The sequence below is a fragment of the Amblyraja radiata genome, chromosome 4 (genome assembly GCF_010909765.2).
Source record: "Amblyraja radiata isolate CabotCenter1 chromosome 4, sAmbRad1.1.pri, whole genome shotgun sequence".
Lineage (NCBI taxonomy): Eukaryota > Metazoa > Chordata > Chondrichthyes > Rajiformes > Rajidae > Amblyraja > Amblyraja radiata.
In genome coordinates this window covers 99,441,640-99,459,686 of record NC_045959.1, presented here as the reverse complement: position 1 = coordinate 99,459,686, position 18,047 = coordinate 99,441,640, and the positions used below count along the sequence as shown (strand labels likewise).

Sequence of the window (18,047 nt, the reverse complement as noted above, 5' to 3'; positions counted from 1 at the left end):
GATATGTTACTTTTTCTTTTACGACCAACTATTAAGCCTAAACAAAATCCTAATCTTAAAGCACACTCCAAACCCAGTAACAAACTGTGATCCTTGACCTAACTTTATCCAAGTACAATTCAAATAAGTACTTGTCGATTTACAATCAAAACTTCCAAAATAGGAAGACAAAAATTAAACTATTTTCAGTGATTAATTAATGCAGCTCCTGCATAATTAAAAATAACAGACATGCTTAAACGAACCTCATCCTTAGAACTCATAAGGGTTCATTTTTGAGTCCTCAGTATCTCTGCCTCTCAGCCCAACCTCCAAAACCCCTAACATCCAACTTCTCACTGAGAGTTGGTCTTAGGGTCATAGAGTGAAACCGTGAGGGAACAGGCCCTTCGGCCCAACTTGCCCACACCAGCCAACATGTCCCAGCTACTCTAGTCTCACCTGCCTGCGCTTGGTCCATATCCCTCCAAACCTGTCCTACCCATGTACCTGTCTAACTGTCTCTTAAATGATGGGATAATCCCAGCCTCAAATACCTCTTCTGGCAGCTTGTTCCATACACCCACCACCTTTTGTGTGAAAAGACTATCCCCTCAGATTCTTATTAAATCTTTTCCCCTTCACCTTGAACTTATGTCCTTAGGCCCTCGATTACCCTAATCTGGGCAAGAGACTCTGTGCATCTACCCGATCTAATCCTCACATGATTTTGTACACCACTGTAAGGTGGCCCCTCATCCTCCTGCGCTCCATGGAATAGAGACCCAGCCTACTCAACCTCTCCCTATGGCTCATACCCTCTGGTCCTGGCAACATCCTCGTAAATCTTTTCTGAAACCTTTCAAGCTTGACAATATCCTTCCTATAGCATGGTGCCCAGAACTGAGCACAATATTCTAAATGCGGTCTCACCAACGTCTTATACAAATGCAACATGACCTTCCAACTTCTGTACTCAATACTCCTACTGATGATGGCCAAAATGCCAAAAGCCTTTTTGACCACCTTATCTACCTGCAACTCGACCTTCAAGGAACCATGCACCTGTACAACTAGATCCCTCTGCTCTACAACACTACCCAGAGGCCTACCATTTACTGTGTAGGTCCTGCCCTTGTTCGATGTCCCAAAATGCAAATGCACTTCTCTGTATTAAATTCCATCAACCATTCCTCTGCCCACCTGGCCAATCAATCCAGATCCTGCTGCAATCTTTCACAACCATCTTCACTATATTTGCAAAACCACTCACTTTTGTATCATTGGTCAGTGGGTAGGGAAGAGTTTGGGCCAATGAAAGTGGCAGTTCTCAATAAAAAATAAATATTTAGGGGGAAGAGAATGGTAGATATGAGGGACAATTGTCCTGCTGTGCACAAAACCTACATCCTAACTGCTTAATCATGATCTAGATACTAACCTGAAACCCGAAAAATAAAATCCAGACTAGATTGTACCCTAAAACCCCAACTTGAAACTCTAGCCACCTTATTCTTCCAACCCTACATCTGACTTTATTTCATTCCAAGTCCACAACCAAGCGCAAATGTTTGGTGACACTTGGTCACGTCAATGTAAATGAGGCCACATCGGGAGCAAATTGCAGCAGATGAGATTTGGGGGGGGGGGGGGGGGGGGGGGGGGAGGGGGGGAGAGAGCATGTCATAAGTGACAGGAGCAGGATTCGTCCATTTGGCCCATCCCAAGTCTAGTCTGCCATTCAATCATTGCTGATCTATCTCTGCCTCCTAACCCCATTCTCCTGTCTTGTCCCCGTAACCTTTCACACCCGTATTTCTTCTTATCGAGTCCACACATAAGATTAGAAGTTGTTCAGCCAGAGCTGAACACTGCTCGGCATCTGCATACAATGGCATTTGTCTTGCGCTTCTTGTGCGTGGTGGTGGAAAGATTGGTGAAAATAGGGCCGTGACGTGAACGCTCTTTCCTTGACCCCGACACCCATACTGATCAAGAACCTATCAATCTTTGCTTTAAAAATACTGAAAGATTAATCTTGCACAACCATCTGGCAAAGAATTCCACAAATTAACCACCCTCTGACTAAAGAAATTCGTCCTCATCTCTTTCCTAGCGGAACATCCTTTAATTCTGAGGCTATGACCTCCAGTCCTAGACTCTCCCACTCGTGGAAACATACTCTCCACGTACCCTCTATCCGAACCTTTCACTATTCGTTAAGCTTCAATGAGATCCCCCTCATCCTTCTAAATTCCAGCAAATACCGGCCCAATGCTGTCAAAAGCTCATCATATATTAACCTAAGCATTCCTGGGATCATTTTTGTAAACCTCTGGATCCTCTATAGAGCCAGTCCATCCTGTCTCAGATATATGGTGCCCAAAATTGCTCATAGTACTCCAAATGCAGCCTGACCAGCACCTTGTAGAGCCTCAGCATTACATTCCTGTTTTTGTATTCTAGCCTTCATGAAATAAATGCACTTTCCTTCTTTACAACCGATTCGACTTGCAAATTAACTTTTTGTGAATTCTGCACCTACACTCCCAAGTCCCTTTGCACCTCCAATTTCTGGATTCTCTTCCCATTTAGAAAATAGTATAGTAATGTGGATAAATGTGAGGTTATCCACTTTGGTGGCAAGAACAGGAAAGTAGACTATTATCTGAATGGTGGCCGATTAGGTAAAGGGGAGATGCAACGAGACCTGGGTGTCATGGTACACCAATCATTGAAAGTAGAACATTGAATTCTCCCAATTTTGTTGGCCCCTGCTGTCTCCTCCCCTTCCTTAGCCCTCGGGCTGTCTCCTCCCTTCCCCCCAGCCCTCGGGCTCCTCTTCCTCCTTTTTCCTTCCTTCTCCCCCCCACCCCCCATCAGTCTGAAGAAGGGTTTCGGCCCGAAACGTCGCCTATTTCCTTCGCTCCATAGATGCTGCTGCACCCGCTGAGTTGATCCAGCATTTTTGTGTACCATTGAAAGTAGGCATGCAGGCGCAGCAGGCAGTGAAGAAAGTGAATGGTATGTTAGCATTCATAGCAAAAGGATTTGAGTATAGGAGCAGGGAGGTTCTACTGCAGTTGTACAGGGTCTTGGTGAGACCACACCTGGAGTATTGCGTACCGTTTCGGTCTCCTAATCTGAGGAAAGACATTCTTGCCATAGAGGGAGTACAGAGAAGGTTCACCAGACTGATTCCTGGGATGTCAGGACTTTCATATGAAGAAAGACTGGATAGACTCGGCTTGTACTCGCTAGAATTCAGAAGATTGAGGGCGGATCTTATAGAAACTTACAAAATTCTTAAGGGCTTGGACAGGCTAGATGCAGGAAGATTGTTCCCGATGTTGTGGAAGTCCAGAACAAGGGGTCACAGTTTAAGGATAAGGGGGATGTCTTTTAGGACCAAGATGAGAAAAACATTTTTCACACAGAGAATGGTGAATCTGTGGAATTCTCTGCCACAGAAGGTAGTTGAGGTCAGTTCATTGGCTATATTTAAGAGGGAGTTAGATGTGGCCCTTGTGGCTAAAGGGATCAGAGGGTATATCCCCACTCCAGTTGAGGATATCGTATCAGTCCATGTGAAAATTTAATAAAACTTTACACCCAATTTTTCATGGTGATATAGTTACTATATTGGCATCTCACCCTTGTGATGGCTCTTTTGCACAAATCATGAATACTATTCAGGGCTCGAAATTAGCGGTTGCCCGGGTGCCAATGACCACCCAAAGTGCCGCCGGGCAACCTAAACGGCGAGTCATTGCGCCCGGCTTGGCACTGCAGATACTGGTTTATACCGAAGATAGACACAAAAAACTGGATTAACTCAACGGGTCAGGCAGCATCTCTGGAGAAAATGAAAGTGACGTTTTGTGTCGGCGACGGCTGTAGTGCGGGGCAAAGGTATCCGGTCCAGGGTGACGAAGGGTCGGAGCGAATGGCGTGCCCCATGCGGCTGCGACAGCGGCTCCACCATCACCTCCTCCTCCTCCTCCTCCCGCACTCCGCCCGCCCTGATAACGGCCGCTGCTTGCAAATCCGCTAACGGCGATAACGGCTTTCAAAACAAACCCTCTCACACGCCGAGGAAGGGGGAGGCCTCCTTCCGCTGTCTGAATCACCTGCACCGCTCGGTCCCGCACCTTGCTGTTGGCTGGTGGAGGAGGGGTGGCGGTGGCGAGGAGATCCCAACCGCCTCCCCCATTGGCGGCAGCACTTGGCGGTGGACAGGGGTGGCCAAGGCAGCGGGGCGATGTTGTCCGAGGAGCGCTGACCTTCCTTCCTCCCCATCTCGCCCCCTCTCTCTTTCTCTCTCTTGTACGCCCCCCTCCACCCCTCTTAACCTGGGACCCCTCTCCATCCCACACTGATCCCCATTCCCGCCTCTATTCCGTCACTGACATCCCTTGTGCTCCCTTCCCCATCTACCACCCCCCCCCCCCCCCCAAATCTATTCATCCTGCGCTGATCACCCTATCCACTTCGCATTGATTCTCCTGCCACCCCCCATCCATCCTACACTGGTCCCCCAATTCATCCTGTACTGACCCCCCGTCCCATCCATCCTGCATTGCTCCCCCATTCATCCTGCACTGCTCCTCATCCATCTTGTACTGACCCACCCCCCCCCCCCCAACCATCCTGTACTGATCCTCCCATCATCCTGTACTGATCCCCCATTCAAGAAGAATGGGGGGAACAGTCTGAAGAAGGGTCTCGACCCGAAACGTTGCCTATTTCCTTCGCCCCATAGATGCTGCCTAACCTGCTGAGTTTCTCCAGCATTTTTGTCTACCCCCATTCATCCTGTACTGATCCCCCCCCATTTATCCTGTACTGATCCCCCCCCCCCCATCCATCCCGTACTTATCCCCCACATTCAACACCACTGACATCCCCCGTGCTCTCCCCTCACAATTTTACATAGTCCAACCAACACGTACTAATTCACCTGCCTCAATCCATCCATTCCGCACCGATTGCCTTGTCAACCCCCCCTCCCCCCTCCCCCCGCCATCTATCCACCCCGCACTGATTCACACACACACACACACACACACACACATATACACACACACACACACACACACACACACACACACACACCTCCCGACCCTATTGTGCTGGAAATGTCTTCAGAGCAAACATTGACTATGTTTGATAATGGAATGCAATCAAATGTGTTTTCTTTCCCAATGTTATTTGTTTTAGTCCATAAAGATGGATTCATTAAATTGTGAACACGTGAAACATTAAAACCGCATTGTTCGATTGTCACTGCTACCGTTGACACGTTATTTCAAAATTCATTTTAACGGCAAATCAATGCTCTTAATATGGAGTATCAGTACTGTAGTTATTTAATGAGCAACAGTCACAACTATACGTTGGATTTATCCAGGTTTTACTTCTATAGTCAGTCATATACATCACAACTTTGGTCAGGAGATATATCAGTTGAAATTTTAACGTTAATTCTGAAGTGGGAATGATGGAAACAGCGTTTATCAATAATTTTTTTTAAATCTGGTGCGTACAAACTGGGTATCTTCATTGCTGTTCACATCACGTACATCTAATCTGAATGTCCGGTAATGTGGCGTTTTGACACCTTTAAACATATTACCAAAAGAACATTTGCTGCAGTTATGTCCTTTGGCCATCTCTTGTCAGTTAGTGTAATGTTTGACCTGTCAGGTGGGTGTAGTCGGTTTTAACAGCTATTATCATAAAATGCCTTTAGAAATTTCCTTGCAACCTCTATATTTTGTTATGGATAAATTATAATAATAATAATAATAATGGATGGGATAAATTATGTGGGAAGCGAGACTGTTTCTGTACCAATAGCAATAACGACCCATGCTACGGCCATGTCATGGTAATTTTCGGTCCTTCACAGAATACATGCTTGCATCAATCTGTAGTGTGACTCAGCGGGTGCAGCAGCATCTAAGGAGCGAAGGAAATAGGCAACGTTTCGGGCTGAAACCGTTCTTCAGACTGATGTAGGGTGGGGGGGATGGGGAGAAGAAAGGGAAAAACAAAAAGGAAGAGGAGGAGCCCGAGGGCTGAGGGAGAAGGGGAGGAGACAGCAACGGCTACCGGAAATTGGTGAACTCAATGTGTATGCCTCTCGGGTGCAGACTGTCCATATGAGGTGCTGTTCCTCCTATTTCCGGTGGTGCTCACTCTGGCCATGGAGGAGGCCCAGGACAGCGAGGTCAGATTCATAATCGCAAGAGGTGCTACACCTGTCGCTTTACCTCCCCCCTCGACTCCATTCAAGGACCCAAGCAGTCGTTCCAGGTGCGACAGAGGTTCACCTGCATCTCCTCCAACCTCATCTAATGCATCCGCTGCTCTAGATGTCAGCTGATCTACATCGGTGAGACCAAGCGGAGGCTTGACGATCGTTTTGCCGAACACCTCCGCTCGGTCCGCATTAACCAACCTGATCTCCCGGTGTCTCAGCACTTCAACTCTCCCTCCCATTCCGAATCCGACCTTTCTGTCCTGGGCCTCCTCCATGGCCAGAGTGAGCACCACCGGAAATTGGAGGAACAGCACCTCATATTCCGCTTTGGCAGTCTGCACCCTAGTGGCATAAACATTGAATTCACCAATTTCCGGTAGCCCTTGCTGTCTCCTCCCCTTCTCAGCTCTCCCTCAGCCCTTGGTCTCCTCCTCTTCCTTTTTCCTTTCTTCTCCCCAACCCCCACCCTACATCAGCCTGAAGAAGGGCTTCGGCCCGAAACGTTGCCTATTTCCTTCGCTCCTTGGATGCTGCTGCACCCGCTGGGTTTCTCCAGCACTTTTGTCTACCTTCGATTTTCCAGCATCTGCAGTTCCTTCTTAAACATCAATCTGTAGTGTGTATGGTTAAGCATATATGTTACCATGGTCCAGGATTTATTATCACAGGTTGATCATTCGCTGAATAATCCAACCACATTTTTGTTTGTAAGTGGAAAGTAATAATAGAAGTTGCATTAATTGCAATGTGTAAAAAGAGTTGAGATACTGTATTATCATTTTGCTGCATGTCGTTGTGGTATATATCATGTCTTGATTGGTGAATATGTTTAGTTTGTAACTTTATTTGAAGCAGAAATAACATGGGAATGCTTCATTGAGCATAATTCCGACTGGTAACTACGCACTTCGTCCGAGCACATTATCGCACACATCATGCAAATTGTCTTAAATGACCACCTAAACTGTAATTTGGCAACCTAAAAAGCTGCCTATGTTGCCCGGCTGGCAACAGGGGAAAAAAGTTAAGTGAGAGCCCTGCTATTTCTTCCGATTATGTGATGAATTTTTGAATTGCTGCCAGTAACCATATAACCATATAACAATTACAGCACGGAAACAGGCCATCTCGGCCCTACAAGTCCGCACCGAACAATTTTTTTCCCTTAGTCCCACCTGCCTGCACTCATACCATAACCCTCCATTCCCTTCTCATCCATATGCCTATCCAATTTATTCTTAAATGATACCAACGAACCTGCCGCCACCTGTCCTGGGCCTCCTCCATGGCCAGAGTGAGCACCACTCATCACCATTCGAACCAGTAAGAAAAATTAGAATAGAAGGAGGGATCACATTGAAACTTAACGAATAGAGTGGATGTGGGGAGGATGTTTCCACTAGTGGGAGAATCTATAGGCACAGCCACAGAATAAAGGGGCTTGTCTATAGAAAGGAAATTAAGGGGAATTTCTTTAGCTGGAAGGTGGTGAATCTCTGGAATTTATTGCCATAGATGGTTGTGGAGGGTAAATCTTTAGGTATTTTTAAAGTAGAAATTGTTCAGTTGGGTGATTAGTTCAGGTGTCAGGAGATATGGGGAGAAGGCAGGAGAATGGGATTGAGAGATAAAGATCGATCAGCCATGATTGAATGGCGGAGCAGACTTGATGGACCAACTGGCGTAATTCTGCTCCTATGTGTTATAAACATAATTGAGCCAAAGCACTAGATCTTTAATTGCTCTCACATCTACTGGAAAGGCCTATATTTGCTCAAACTAGAGGATTTGCATTTTAGAGTAAGGTATCTGAACAGAAAACACGTGTCAGCGTCATCAAGATTCCTGATATTTTTGTTATACAAAATTTTGAGTACTTGCTAACTGTAATATAACTCCAATTATCTTTATTTACTTGCATATCCCACAATTTGATTAAAAAGTATCCTTCTTTCATTGATTGATCAGAACATCCTTTGGATTCATTCCAAGGAAGCAAAATAGTTTGTGGACACTTGTAAACATTTGCACCATTACATCAGATGAATTGACCACAATACATTAAAGGTAAATGGTCTCTAGATACTCCATGTCTCAACTGGTCAGGGATGATTTTTGTTGTGTTTTTCTTTTGTGCTCCCTTTGAAGGTTTAAAATCCTAAAACAGTTTGATCCACCATTCAATTAACATTGAGGCTGATGTAACCTTGATCATTTTTTTTAAATAGCTCAGTTATGTTTTGGAATTTAATCTGGAGACAATAAATTTGGTAGGAATATGTTTTTAAGATTCCCTAATCTACATAAATGATCAACAAGTTTACATTTGTAGAGGGCCTAACATCTATATGAGGGGCACTTGGATTTTGTTTTACAGGTGCTAGGTCTGGCATTCACTTGACAATAAAACCTTTATTAAATAATTGCAGATTTGGAAATGTATGTGATTGGTTAAATATATGCAAATGGTTAATGCTTTTTTATACTTTCTCAGATTGTGCAAGCCTCATGAAAAAGTGTGTGCAATGCCGGGCTGTTGTGGAACGTAGAGTGCCTTTTATCATGTGTTGTGGTGGGAAAGGTACGGAAGATTCCAATGATGATCTTAGTGAGTCATTTCTTAACACAATCCATTTTTTATTTTCTTGGAGTTTTCTTCGCATTTATAACTTGATATATTTTTACCCCAATATAATAAGGCTGAATATAGAATTAATTCCATTTTCACTCCTACGACATCATGAAATTTACATCATGAAATTCAATTGACAGCAATCTGACTAATTTTATATGAAGGTAAATTAAATTAATTACTATTTAGATAACAAGATTTGGGCTTTAGTAATGAGAATATAGCATGTTTGTACATATCATTTAATTGTTTCCTTATTAAATCTTTAAATGTTTTTTTCTGCAGATTTGTGATGGTCTGATACAAATTTTCTATTTAAATAAATGCAATTCAGAAGTGTAAAACGAGGAAAAAATCACTAATTGTCACACAGTACAAGGGTACCTAATAATCTGATGTTTGAAATCATTGTATTGTTCAAATATAATTATTCTTTGAGGGAAAGATTAGTGTAGCACCTTATTACCATTAATGCCGCTAATCATTTGGAAATATGCTGGCATAATATTTTAAAATATGTCTGCAGTGCCTGGAATGTATCTGTAGTATTATAATAGAGCCTGTACTTTTGAATGGGGCTGTAAATATTTACTCCAGATTTTATAATTTATATAAATTACTTGGATGAAATCACCATAACTGTGGTAATTAAATTTGATGGCCTAAAGATAGAAAGGAGAGTAAATTGTGAAGAGATGTATGGAAACTGCAAGGGCATATATTTGCGATAAGTGAATTGGCATAGTTCTGGTAAAGGTTATAATTAGAGAAAATGTGAAATTTACCATTTTGACTGGAAAAATGAAACAACACATTAATAAATGGTGAGAGATTGCGGAGCTCCGAGATGATGCAACTTTATTTCTGCATGCTTTAGAGGTATTTATCAAGAAAGCTAGAAAATCCTGTTGTTTATAGCTGGGGAATTGAATCCAAAAGGAGAGTTATGCTGCAATTGTATAGGGCACACGTGCAACCTGATCTGGATTACTGTGTAAAGCCAAAGCACTAGATCTTTAATTGCTCTCACATCTGCTGGAAAGGCCTATATTTGCTCAAACTAGAGGAGTTGAAAACACATGTCTGAGGGGGATATCAATGTGTTGGAAGCGGTTCAGAAAATATTTACCAGACGGGTACCTGGAATGAATGTGAGGAAAAGGTGGTGAGACCAGGCTGTTTCTCCTCTGAAGGTGACTTGATTGAAACATAGAAGATAGGAGACACTACAGATGTTGGAATCTTGTGCAAATAACAAACTGCTGGAGAAACTCAGCGGGTTAGGCACCATCTGTAGAGGGGGAAAAGGCAGACAACATTTTGGGTCAGGACCCTTCATCTAGACTTCCAGTTTGCATGTGTCCTCACTATAGCAATGAAGGAGACGGGGCAGTCAGGCCGGATGGGGAAGGGTCTTTGAAGTGACTTGCAATCAGCCCCAATAGACAGCACAAGTGTTTGGCGACACGGTTGCCAAACGTCACCTGTTTATTTCTCTCCACAGATGCTGCCTGAGTTTCTCCAACAGTATGTTTTTAATTGTAGATGAGGGTCTTGGCAGGTCTAATGTGGAGAGAATGTTACCTCTTGGGACAGAATATAAAATTAGCTACTTTGTTTAAAAATAAGGGGGTCACTGATTTAAGATGCAGAGGACATTTTGACAACTTGAATATTTCAATTTACCAGTCAACCTTATCATTGCAGACTCGAGTGTACTTAACATTTCCTTTTTTATGGAATGCTGAACAATTCCCTGAGATATCTTGCTATTTTTATAAAGATGTTGCCATTCAAAGGTATATTCTTTTAAAATTGACATCTAGCTTTCATTCCTGGAAGTTGAGCTGTCCATTCAAGATGTTCAGCTTATTTTCTTAGTTCAGGTGGCTTAGTTCAGAAAATCAATCGCTTCCCAGTGCAGGCATATTATACAAAACTGTCCATATGTGAAGATACTGGTAAGTAAGTCCCTTACTCATTGAGAGGAAACAAGAATGTACAGTGCAGAAATCAGATTTGTATAGAACCTGGCCGTACCGTAACAACAAAATTCTGTTCCTAAGAAATATTTATAACCCGAACTGTTTATAAGTTGGAAATGAACAAAAAAACAGTCTGTTGAGGAGAATCACAGAAACAGCTGACGGGAGAGCGAGCAGGAGCGGGAAGAGTGGCTGCCAATCAGCCTCATTGAAACGGTGAGTGAGCGAAAGATTCTGCTCAGCACTCCCAGATCTGCTAGGCTCAACCCAGACCCCAATTGTTTGGCTTGGAGGTAGGGGAGAGAAGCCACATGGAAGTACACTGTTCCGGCCTGACAGAAGATGCCTGCAGCCCCGCACCAACTGGCAAATTCATCCCAATCCATCATGGTGGTCTCCCAAATACTAGTTCGTATGTATGGAGTGTTTATAAGTCGGGCATTTGTAACCTGGGGAGCACCTGTACTAATCTATGTTCAATCAAAATATGCATGAACAAATTGAGCACCAGACTAGGTCACAACAAAGTCACATCCATACCACTCATCTCTGCAGGGATTTCATTACTACTATCTGGGATCTGGTGCCAAATATAAGGGAGACGTGCTGACATTAAACAGTAACCTGACATAATCAGAGGTTTGCATTAATATAGTTGCTGGCCAAGGTGCAATATATCCTGTTACACCGTCAAGATAGCCATGGTGGTCTATGTCAATGTTCACCACCTATGGCATGTATATTTGAATGTTCATCCCCAGAGTATCGGAGGTTGAGGAATGACCTGGATAGGAGTATATACGACTGTGGGAGGCGCAAGGAGGGCAGATAGTCAAAATCTTTTTTATCCCATGATTGAAACATCAGAAATTAGAGGGCATAGGTTTAAAGTGAGAGGAAAGAGTTTTAAAGAGAATCTCAGGAGTAATTTATATTTTCACAGAGTGGTTGATATCTGGAGGTGATAGAATCAGATACAGTTATAATGTCTAAGAGGCTTTTAGATAAAATCAGTCACAGGATAGAAGGAATCAGTCTTAATGCAGGAAGAGGTGATTGATGCAGATGAACAAAGGTCAGCATAGACGTGGTGAGCTGAGAGGCCCACGTATGCACCATACTGCTCTATGATTCGATGACAAATTCAACACTACTGACTAAACTAGTCCAGTATTGAAGGATGTAGCTGCCAGATTGGACATGTAAATGACGAGAGAATTAACATGCACCACATCCTCAATTCTGTTGGATGATTTGTCCAAATGTTTTTGTTTTTTTTAATGAGTTGAGGCATCTGAAGAAGACATTCATTGGCTTTTTCGTGGAGTAGTGTGGTGTAGAGGCTGGTGGAGAGATAGATTTTGAACCTGTGACAGATTTTTTTTGGCACCACGAAGATTGAACTACATTACACAATATTCTTGAAAAAGAGAGAAACTACCATAAATTCAATTGACGAGTACTTTTAACATTACCAATGATTTAAACCAAAGAATCTATTAAAAAATGTTAGCACAATCTGAACTCTTGTGTTGCAGGTAGTGGAAATATTACACCTCTGCAGCGAGACAAGGACAATACCAATGTCAATGCTGATGTGCAGAAGCTCCAACAACAGTTACAAGATATTAAGGAGCAGGTAAAATGCTACCATTAATGAAATAAACATTTGATTTTAATTTCTGGTGAACAATGGCCTGTGTTTAAATAGTGCCTGCAGTTGCAGCTGTGTTCATGTTCACTCTAATCAAATTTGAATTAAGTAAACCACTGATGCCAACATTTGCAAAAGTGGTTTGCATTTTTGTGAAAACCTGGGTTTCATATGTGGCCTCCTTAATATTACTGACTGACTTTTGTATGTCATAAAGGTTTTTTCAGCTGTTGTGGCATAAAATAAGAATTACCCAATTTTGTTGGTAAAGCCCATCAAGCATCTGTGCTTGCTCAGTCAAATCTGGAGGTCTTGAACTTGCTCACCAGTGGTTGGTGCTAAAAGTTAAAAATGCTTCATCTTGCTAGGTTTTTCCAGCCTTTCCCTTGGGATATCAGCTGTTGGATTCTGCATTCAGTTAGACCTGATGCAAAATCTGCAATCTTCTTGGATGATGGGAAGAGTTCCTTTTGGTTCAATACCTTTAACGTCATACTGTTTTTAATATTACTTGTTTTTTAATCTTAAAACATTCGCTTGAAAATATTTTTATTGTTTTTGTTTCAATTGTTTCTGAATGTGAGAGATGTTGCATAATGTTTTAAAGGAAAAAACATCATACCTTTTACAACTAGCGCTTTCCAAGGAGTTGCGGGTCAGGTTTCTCCATTGTGCCAATAAAGGTTCTTAGGGCTTATAGCTGCACATATACAAACCCTTCATTCCAGCAAAAAAAGATCTTCTGCATCCAAATTAATTACGTTTGGATGCGAGATCTTCTTCTTGCGTATGGCGTGCACAGCCTAAAGTTGTAGGACAACTTGTTCTATTTGATCTTATTTGATTGTGCATTCGTCGAAACAGGGCGGACAACGTGAAGGTTGCAATCTTCCACCCCGGATGCGAGATGATTGCAGCTGACAATTGTGCCAGTAAAGTCTTGTCTGTTTTTCATTTTAAACACTGTCACAGAGTAAGCCCAATACATGAGAAGTCGGTTCTATTGGATTGGCTATAAATCACTTCCAATTAGTTTAGCTGGCAAAATATCTTCTCAATGTGTAAATGGTTTCATATTTGTCTTGCTGTTCATTATATTTGAACTAAATATAAAATAAAATGCAGTCATTCAATTCTGTGATTCTATGAAGTGAACATATAGAAAACAATATTCAAGGCACTGTATTCAAACCTGAGATGATTTGCTTATTCAGCTTTGATCGTTGATATTTTCTCACAAGCTTCAGAATTCCTATTTGATATGATCTCAGTAGATATCAAAAAAAGAAATGTAAAAAATCAAACTTTCCTGCCAAAGTGAAGTGTATTTGATGTTCAGTAGAACAGATAGTTATCAGTGTTTGATGTGTAATCTGTTTCAGACTATGTGTCCTGTTTGCCTGGATCGTTTGAAGAACATGATTTTCCTCTGTGGACATGGAACATGTCAGCTTTGTGGTGATCGAATGAGTGAATGCCCTATCTGTCGCAAAGCTATAGAACGCAGGATTTTACTGTATTGAACAAAGAGTATTGTCCGAGTACAAAACAGAGCACTGCACCTGTATCATAGTCCCAAATAAATTATTTTTGGTAGTCCTTTTGTTTGTGGTATGATAGTTGAACCATGAATAGAGCATTTTCTGTCATAAAGTTAAGTATGGGAAATCAAAAATGTATATGCATAGTTCTTTACAAGCAGTCATCTAAACACATTGTTGATGAGGTTTGTCTTGTTAGTATCAGCTCTAAATCCAGCTCCCAATGTATCCAATGGAATTCCTCCAGTTGATAAAAAGGCTCTTTTGGCTACAATAGGAAAATAGCCATTTTTTTTTCTGAGTGAGTACACAGAACAAAATATACCTGCTGAGTGCTTAACACATTTTCTTAATATTATGTACATCAATAACTAGTTCTTAAAATTTAACAACTTCAACACAGAAAATTCTTACATTTATTTAGGTTTTTTGCATATTTCTGTTGCAGAGACACTTAACTCACCTGTGACTAATTTTCTAGAAATAAAAATAAACGGCAATGGTTTATCATCTACATTGTTCAGTAACCCAACTAAACAAAAACCAAACACTTAAATAAACTGTAAAGCTTTAAAAAAAAATGATATCCAGCTAATCTGGTATCTGGCATACAGGTGTTAAAGTGTGCTGTTTTCACCTGAATACCTCGGAAATTAATCGGGTGCTATCCTGTGTAGAATTGGGAACTTTAAGTAGTTAAAAAGTACTTTGTATATGCTATCTAATTTTAATACTGCAGTATTCTCATTCTTTTCTACATAAAAATAGCAAACATTGTAAAAATCGTTTGGTTCTCAAGTAAAAAGGAGTTGAAAACCTGCTATTCAATGATACAGAGTTTAAATAGTTGAGGCCTTGTGCTGACAGGCCATAGCTTAAAGTCTGTAAGCCAATTGAAAATCTAAGTTGTATTGTTAATTCAAGGAGGAAAGTGATACTATATTTTTGCATGTTTGGATGTTTCCGTGTACACTAGTTCAAATTCTAATCATGATCATTCTTGAGCCATGTTTGCAGGCTTCAGCCGCATAAAGGTGTGTGAAACCAGATTTTCTTTGATCAAGTGCCTCATCTGTGCTTGGCAGCACTTCCCAACCTGGCAAAATTTGGAATTATAAGTTGTCTAAATCGCAGCAATCAATGGTGTAATGCATTCATACACCAATATTACTGGAAAACTCAAATATTGGTGATCTTTACCTACAAGCTATTTGCGGTTAGTTCACTGTTGATTCATGATTTATAGAGGAGCAATTTTTGAATGAACCTATTATATGACATTTAGTTTAGTATGGTTTTTTTGATGTCCATACACTTGTTATCTTGTAAGTTATGCATTTTCTTAATGCCATTTAAAAAATGTTGATTCCAAATCAACAGGATTTGCATCCTTCTCCAATGCAAAACTGCATCAGCCATCGATTGTCTTAAATGAACAATTATATTTTGCAAACAGAAGCTGCCTATTATCTATTATCTCCCTATTATCATCTCCTTTTTGCTGAAATTGAATATTACATCCTGGAGATACAACATAATAAGCTTCTAAACTTCATTATATGGAACAAATTTGAATGTTCCATTTCCAGATTAGACTTGAATTAAAATGGCTACTATCATGGTAAGTTGAGGAATCTTGATCAAGAACATGTTTTGAAACACCATTGAAATTATTTAGTTACATTAGCTGACAGTTTAAATATCAAATTGCTAAATATTTTCTACTTTGAAGTGTCTGGAGTATTCAAATTTCCATAATTAGTTTCTAATAAATTGTGAGATTGGCACATGAATAACATTAATTCAACAAGATCCTTGGCTTCAGCTATACATTACAGTAATTTTAAATCATAATTGGATACAGAGCAGCAGATTGAATAGTTTGTGTTCTTATTTCAAAAGTAGAAGGGGAAACCTTTTTCAATATCTGGTTATCTCTCTCTTGTGTTTTATTTTTGGACTACTTTGTGACCTAGGAATTTAGCAGCCTGCATGGTAATCATGTTTCTTTTCCATAATTTTACAATAAAGTTTATTTGTTTAGATTGTGCTTCAAAGCAACCTCTTAATTGTTTTTCAGAATGGTTTCGTAGTTTTAGTTATTTGAGTTGGTTTAATTGTAAACATATTTTGAGTTTAAAATGTTGGAAAATGTGGAAATAAGATTTGCACAGGAACTGTTAAATTGTATTTCATAATTAATAATTCTGAATGTCAGTTCTAAACTCTTAGCTTTGCTTGGTAGCCTAAAGATCAGGAAGTCTCAGTCGTCTCTAATTGTCTCTTACAGACTGTGAGTGTTTCTTTTTTACTGATTAAGGTCTGCATCTGTTGTCATTGGAAGTTTGGCAACATTTCAACCATTATTCACATTATCTAAATAAATACTTGGAAGTTTTTAAGTGATCAAAATAGCCCATCATTACTGACACTAGATTTGATTTGTACGCCTAAATTGATCTGCAGTGACAGGCATTGGGGTTGATAAGGAGGGGTAGGGAAGGAGGAAGATTGTGAAGGGTTTTAATCAAGGAGAACATTTCAGAAAAATCATAATTTGTAGCCTTGCCATCTACAATAGGATTCTGTTAAATGAATGTTCAGGATGGAGTGAGATGCATTTCACAACTGTAAAAAAATTATTAAATTTGCTTCAGTGCAATGTTTGCTGTACTAGTTGCAACTGCAGCTTTGCTTTGCCTCATAGGCGATTCAATAGCAGGAAACACACTATAGAATAAGATTAGCAGCTTTGTAATAGTTTAGAATTTTGCTTAGAATTGATGTAGTATTTTTCCTTTAGTTGTTTTATCGTTGGTATTTTACACGTGAATATCTACTTAACATCAATTTTGCAATATAATGAAATTGTGTAAAGTTGGTAAGTTTCTTTTGTTAATTTGCTAGCTATTCACTGTGCTGTTGTCGTATGTATAGTTACTTATGAAGATTTTGTAATGTTCATGCCAATTGCCTGAAAATACTTGTTTGGCCTAATCACTTTATATTTAAGCATTCAAATGCTAATCACAAATGGATAAATGGACATTTTGAGTATAATTTCTATCCTTTTATGTACAACCTTGTTTGTCTCTGTCTTGAAAGGACATTTCTCTCCTTACAAAGCAGAGTTGTATAAAATCATTTTCCTTGTGTCTTGTTTCTTACAATTTTAGCATGGCGGGGTAGGAGTGGGAATTAAAGAACTTCCCCTTTTAAATGGGGTGAATTCTGACCAAACTGTTTGCTCATTGTTTTTGCAATGCTGTTTAGTGTCTGAATGAAGCAGTTCTGTGCTTTGTTAATGAAAATTGCACAACCAGGTCAAAGCTTTAGAAATAAAAACTCATTTATATTCCTTGGCTAACCTGTCTGATGTGATTTTAAAATCTAAGAAAAAGGATATCATTTCAATCATAACTTGGGCACAACCAATGGTCTGCAAGAGGTCTTAGAGTTATAGAGTGATACGGTGTGGAAACAGGCCCTTCGGCCCAACTTGCCCACACCGGCCAACATGTCCCAGCTACTCTAGTCCCACCTGCCCGCGTCCATATCCCTCCAAACCGGTTCTTTCCATATACCTGTCTAACTTTCTTAAACGTTGGGATAGTCCCAGCCTCAACGACCTCATCTGGCAGCTTGTTCCATACACCCACCACCCTTTGTGTGGAAAAATTACCCCTCAGATTCCTATTAAATCTTTTCCCCTTCACCTTGAACCTATGTCCTCTGGTCCTCAATTCCCCTACTCGGGGCAAGAGACTGTGCATCTACCTGATCTATTTCTGTCATGATTTTATACATCTCTATAAGATCACCCCTCATCCTCTTGTGCTCCAAGTAATAGAGACCCAGCCAACTCAACTTCTCCCTATAGCTCACAACCTCTATCCTGGCAACGTCCTCGTAAATCTTCCCTAAACACTCTCAAGCTTGACAATATCTTTCCTATAACATGGTGTCCAGAACTGAACACAGTATTCTAAAT

General features: G+C 40.7%; 1 protein-coding gene across 1 annotated transcript in view; it reads left to right on the top strand.

Moving 5' to 3' along the window:
• The window catches only part of mib1 (MIB E3 ubiquitin protein ligase 1), a 136,786-nt gene extending 119,372 nt beyond the window's left edge, over window positions 1-17,414 (top strand). Inside the window, exons 19-21 of the mRNA XM_033020052.1 lie at window positions 8,739-8,852; window positions 12,400-12,500; window positions 13,898-17,414. Of these exons, the coding sequence (XP_032875943.1) occupies window positions 8,739-8,852; window positions 12,400-12,500; window positions 13,898-14,038 (356 nt within the window). The 3' untranslated portion in view covers window positions 14,039-17,414. The remainder of the gene's footprint in view (window positions 1-8,738; window positions 8,853-12,399; window positions 12,501-13,897) is intronic.
• Window positions 17,415-18,047: the final 633 nt, after the last annotated feature.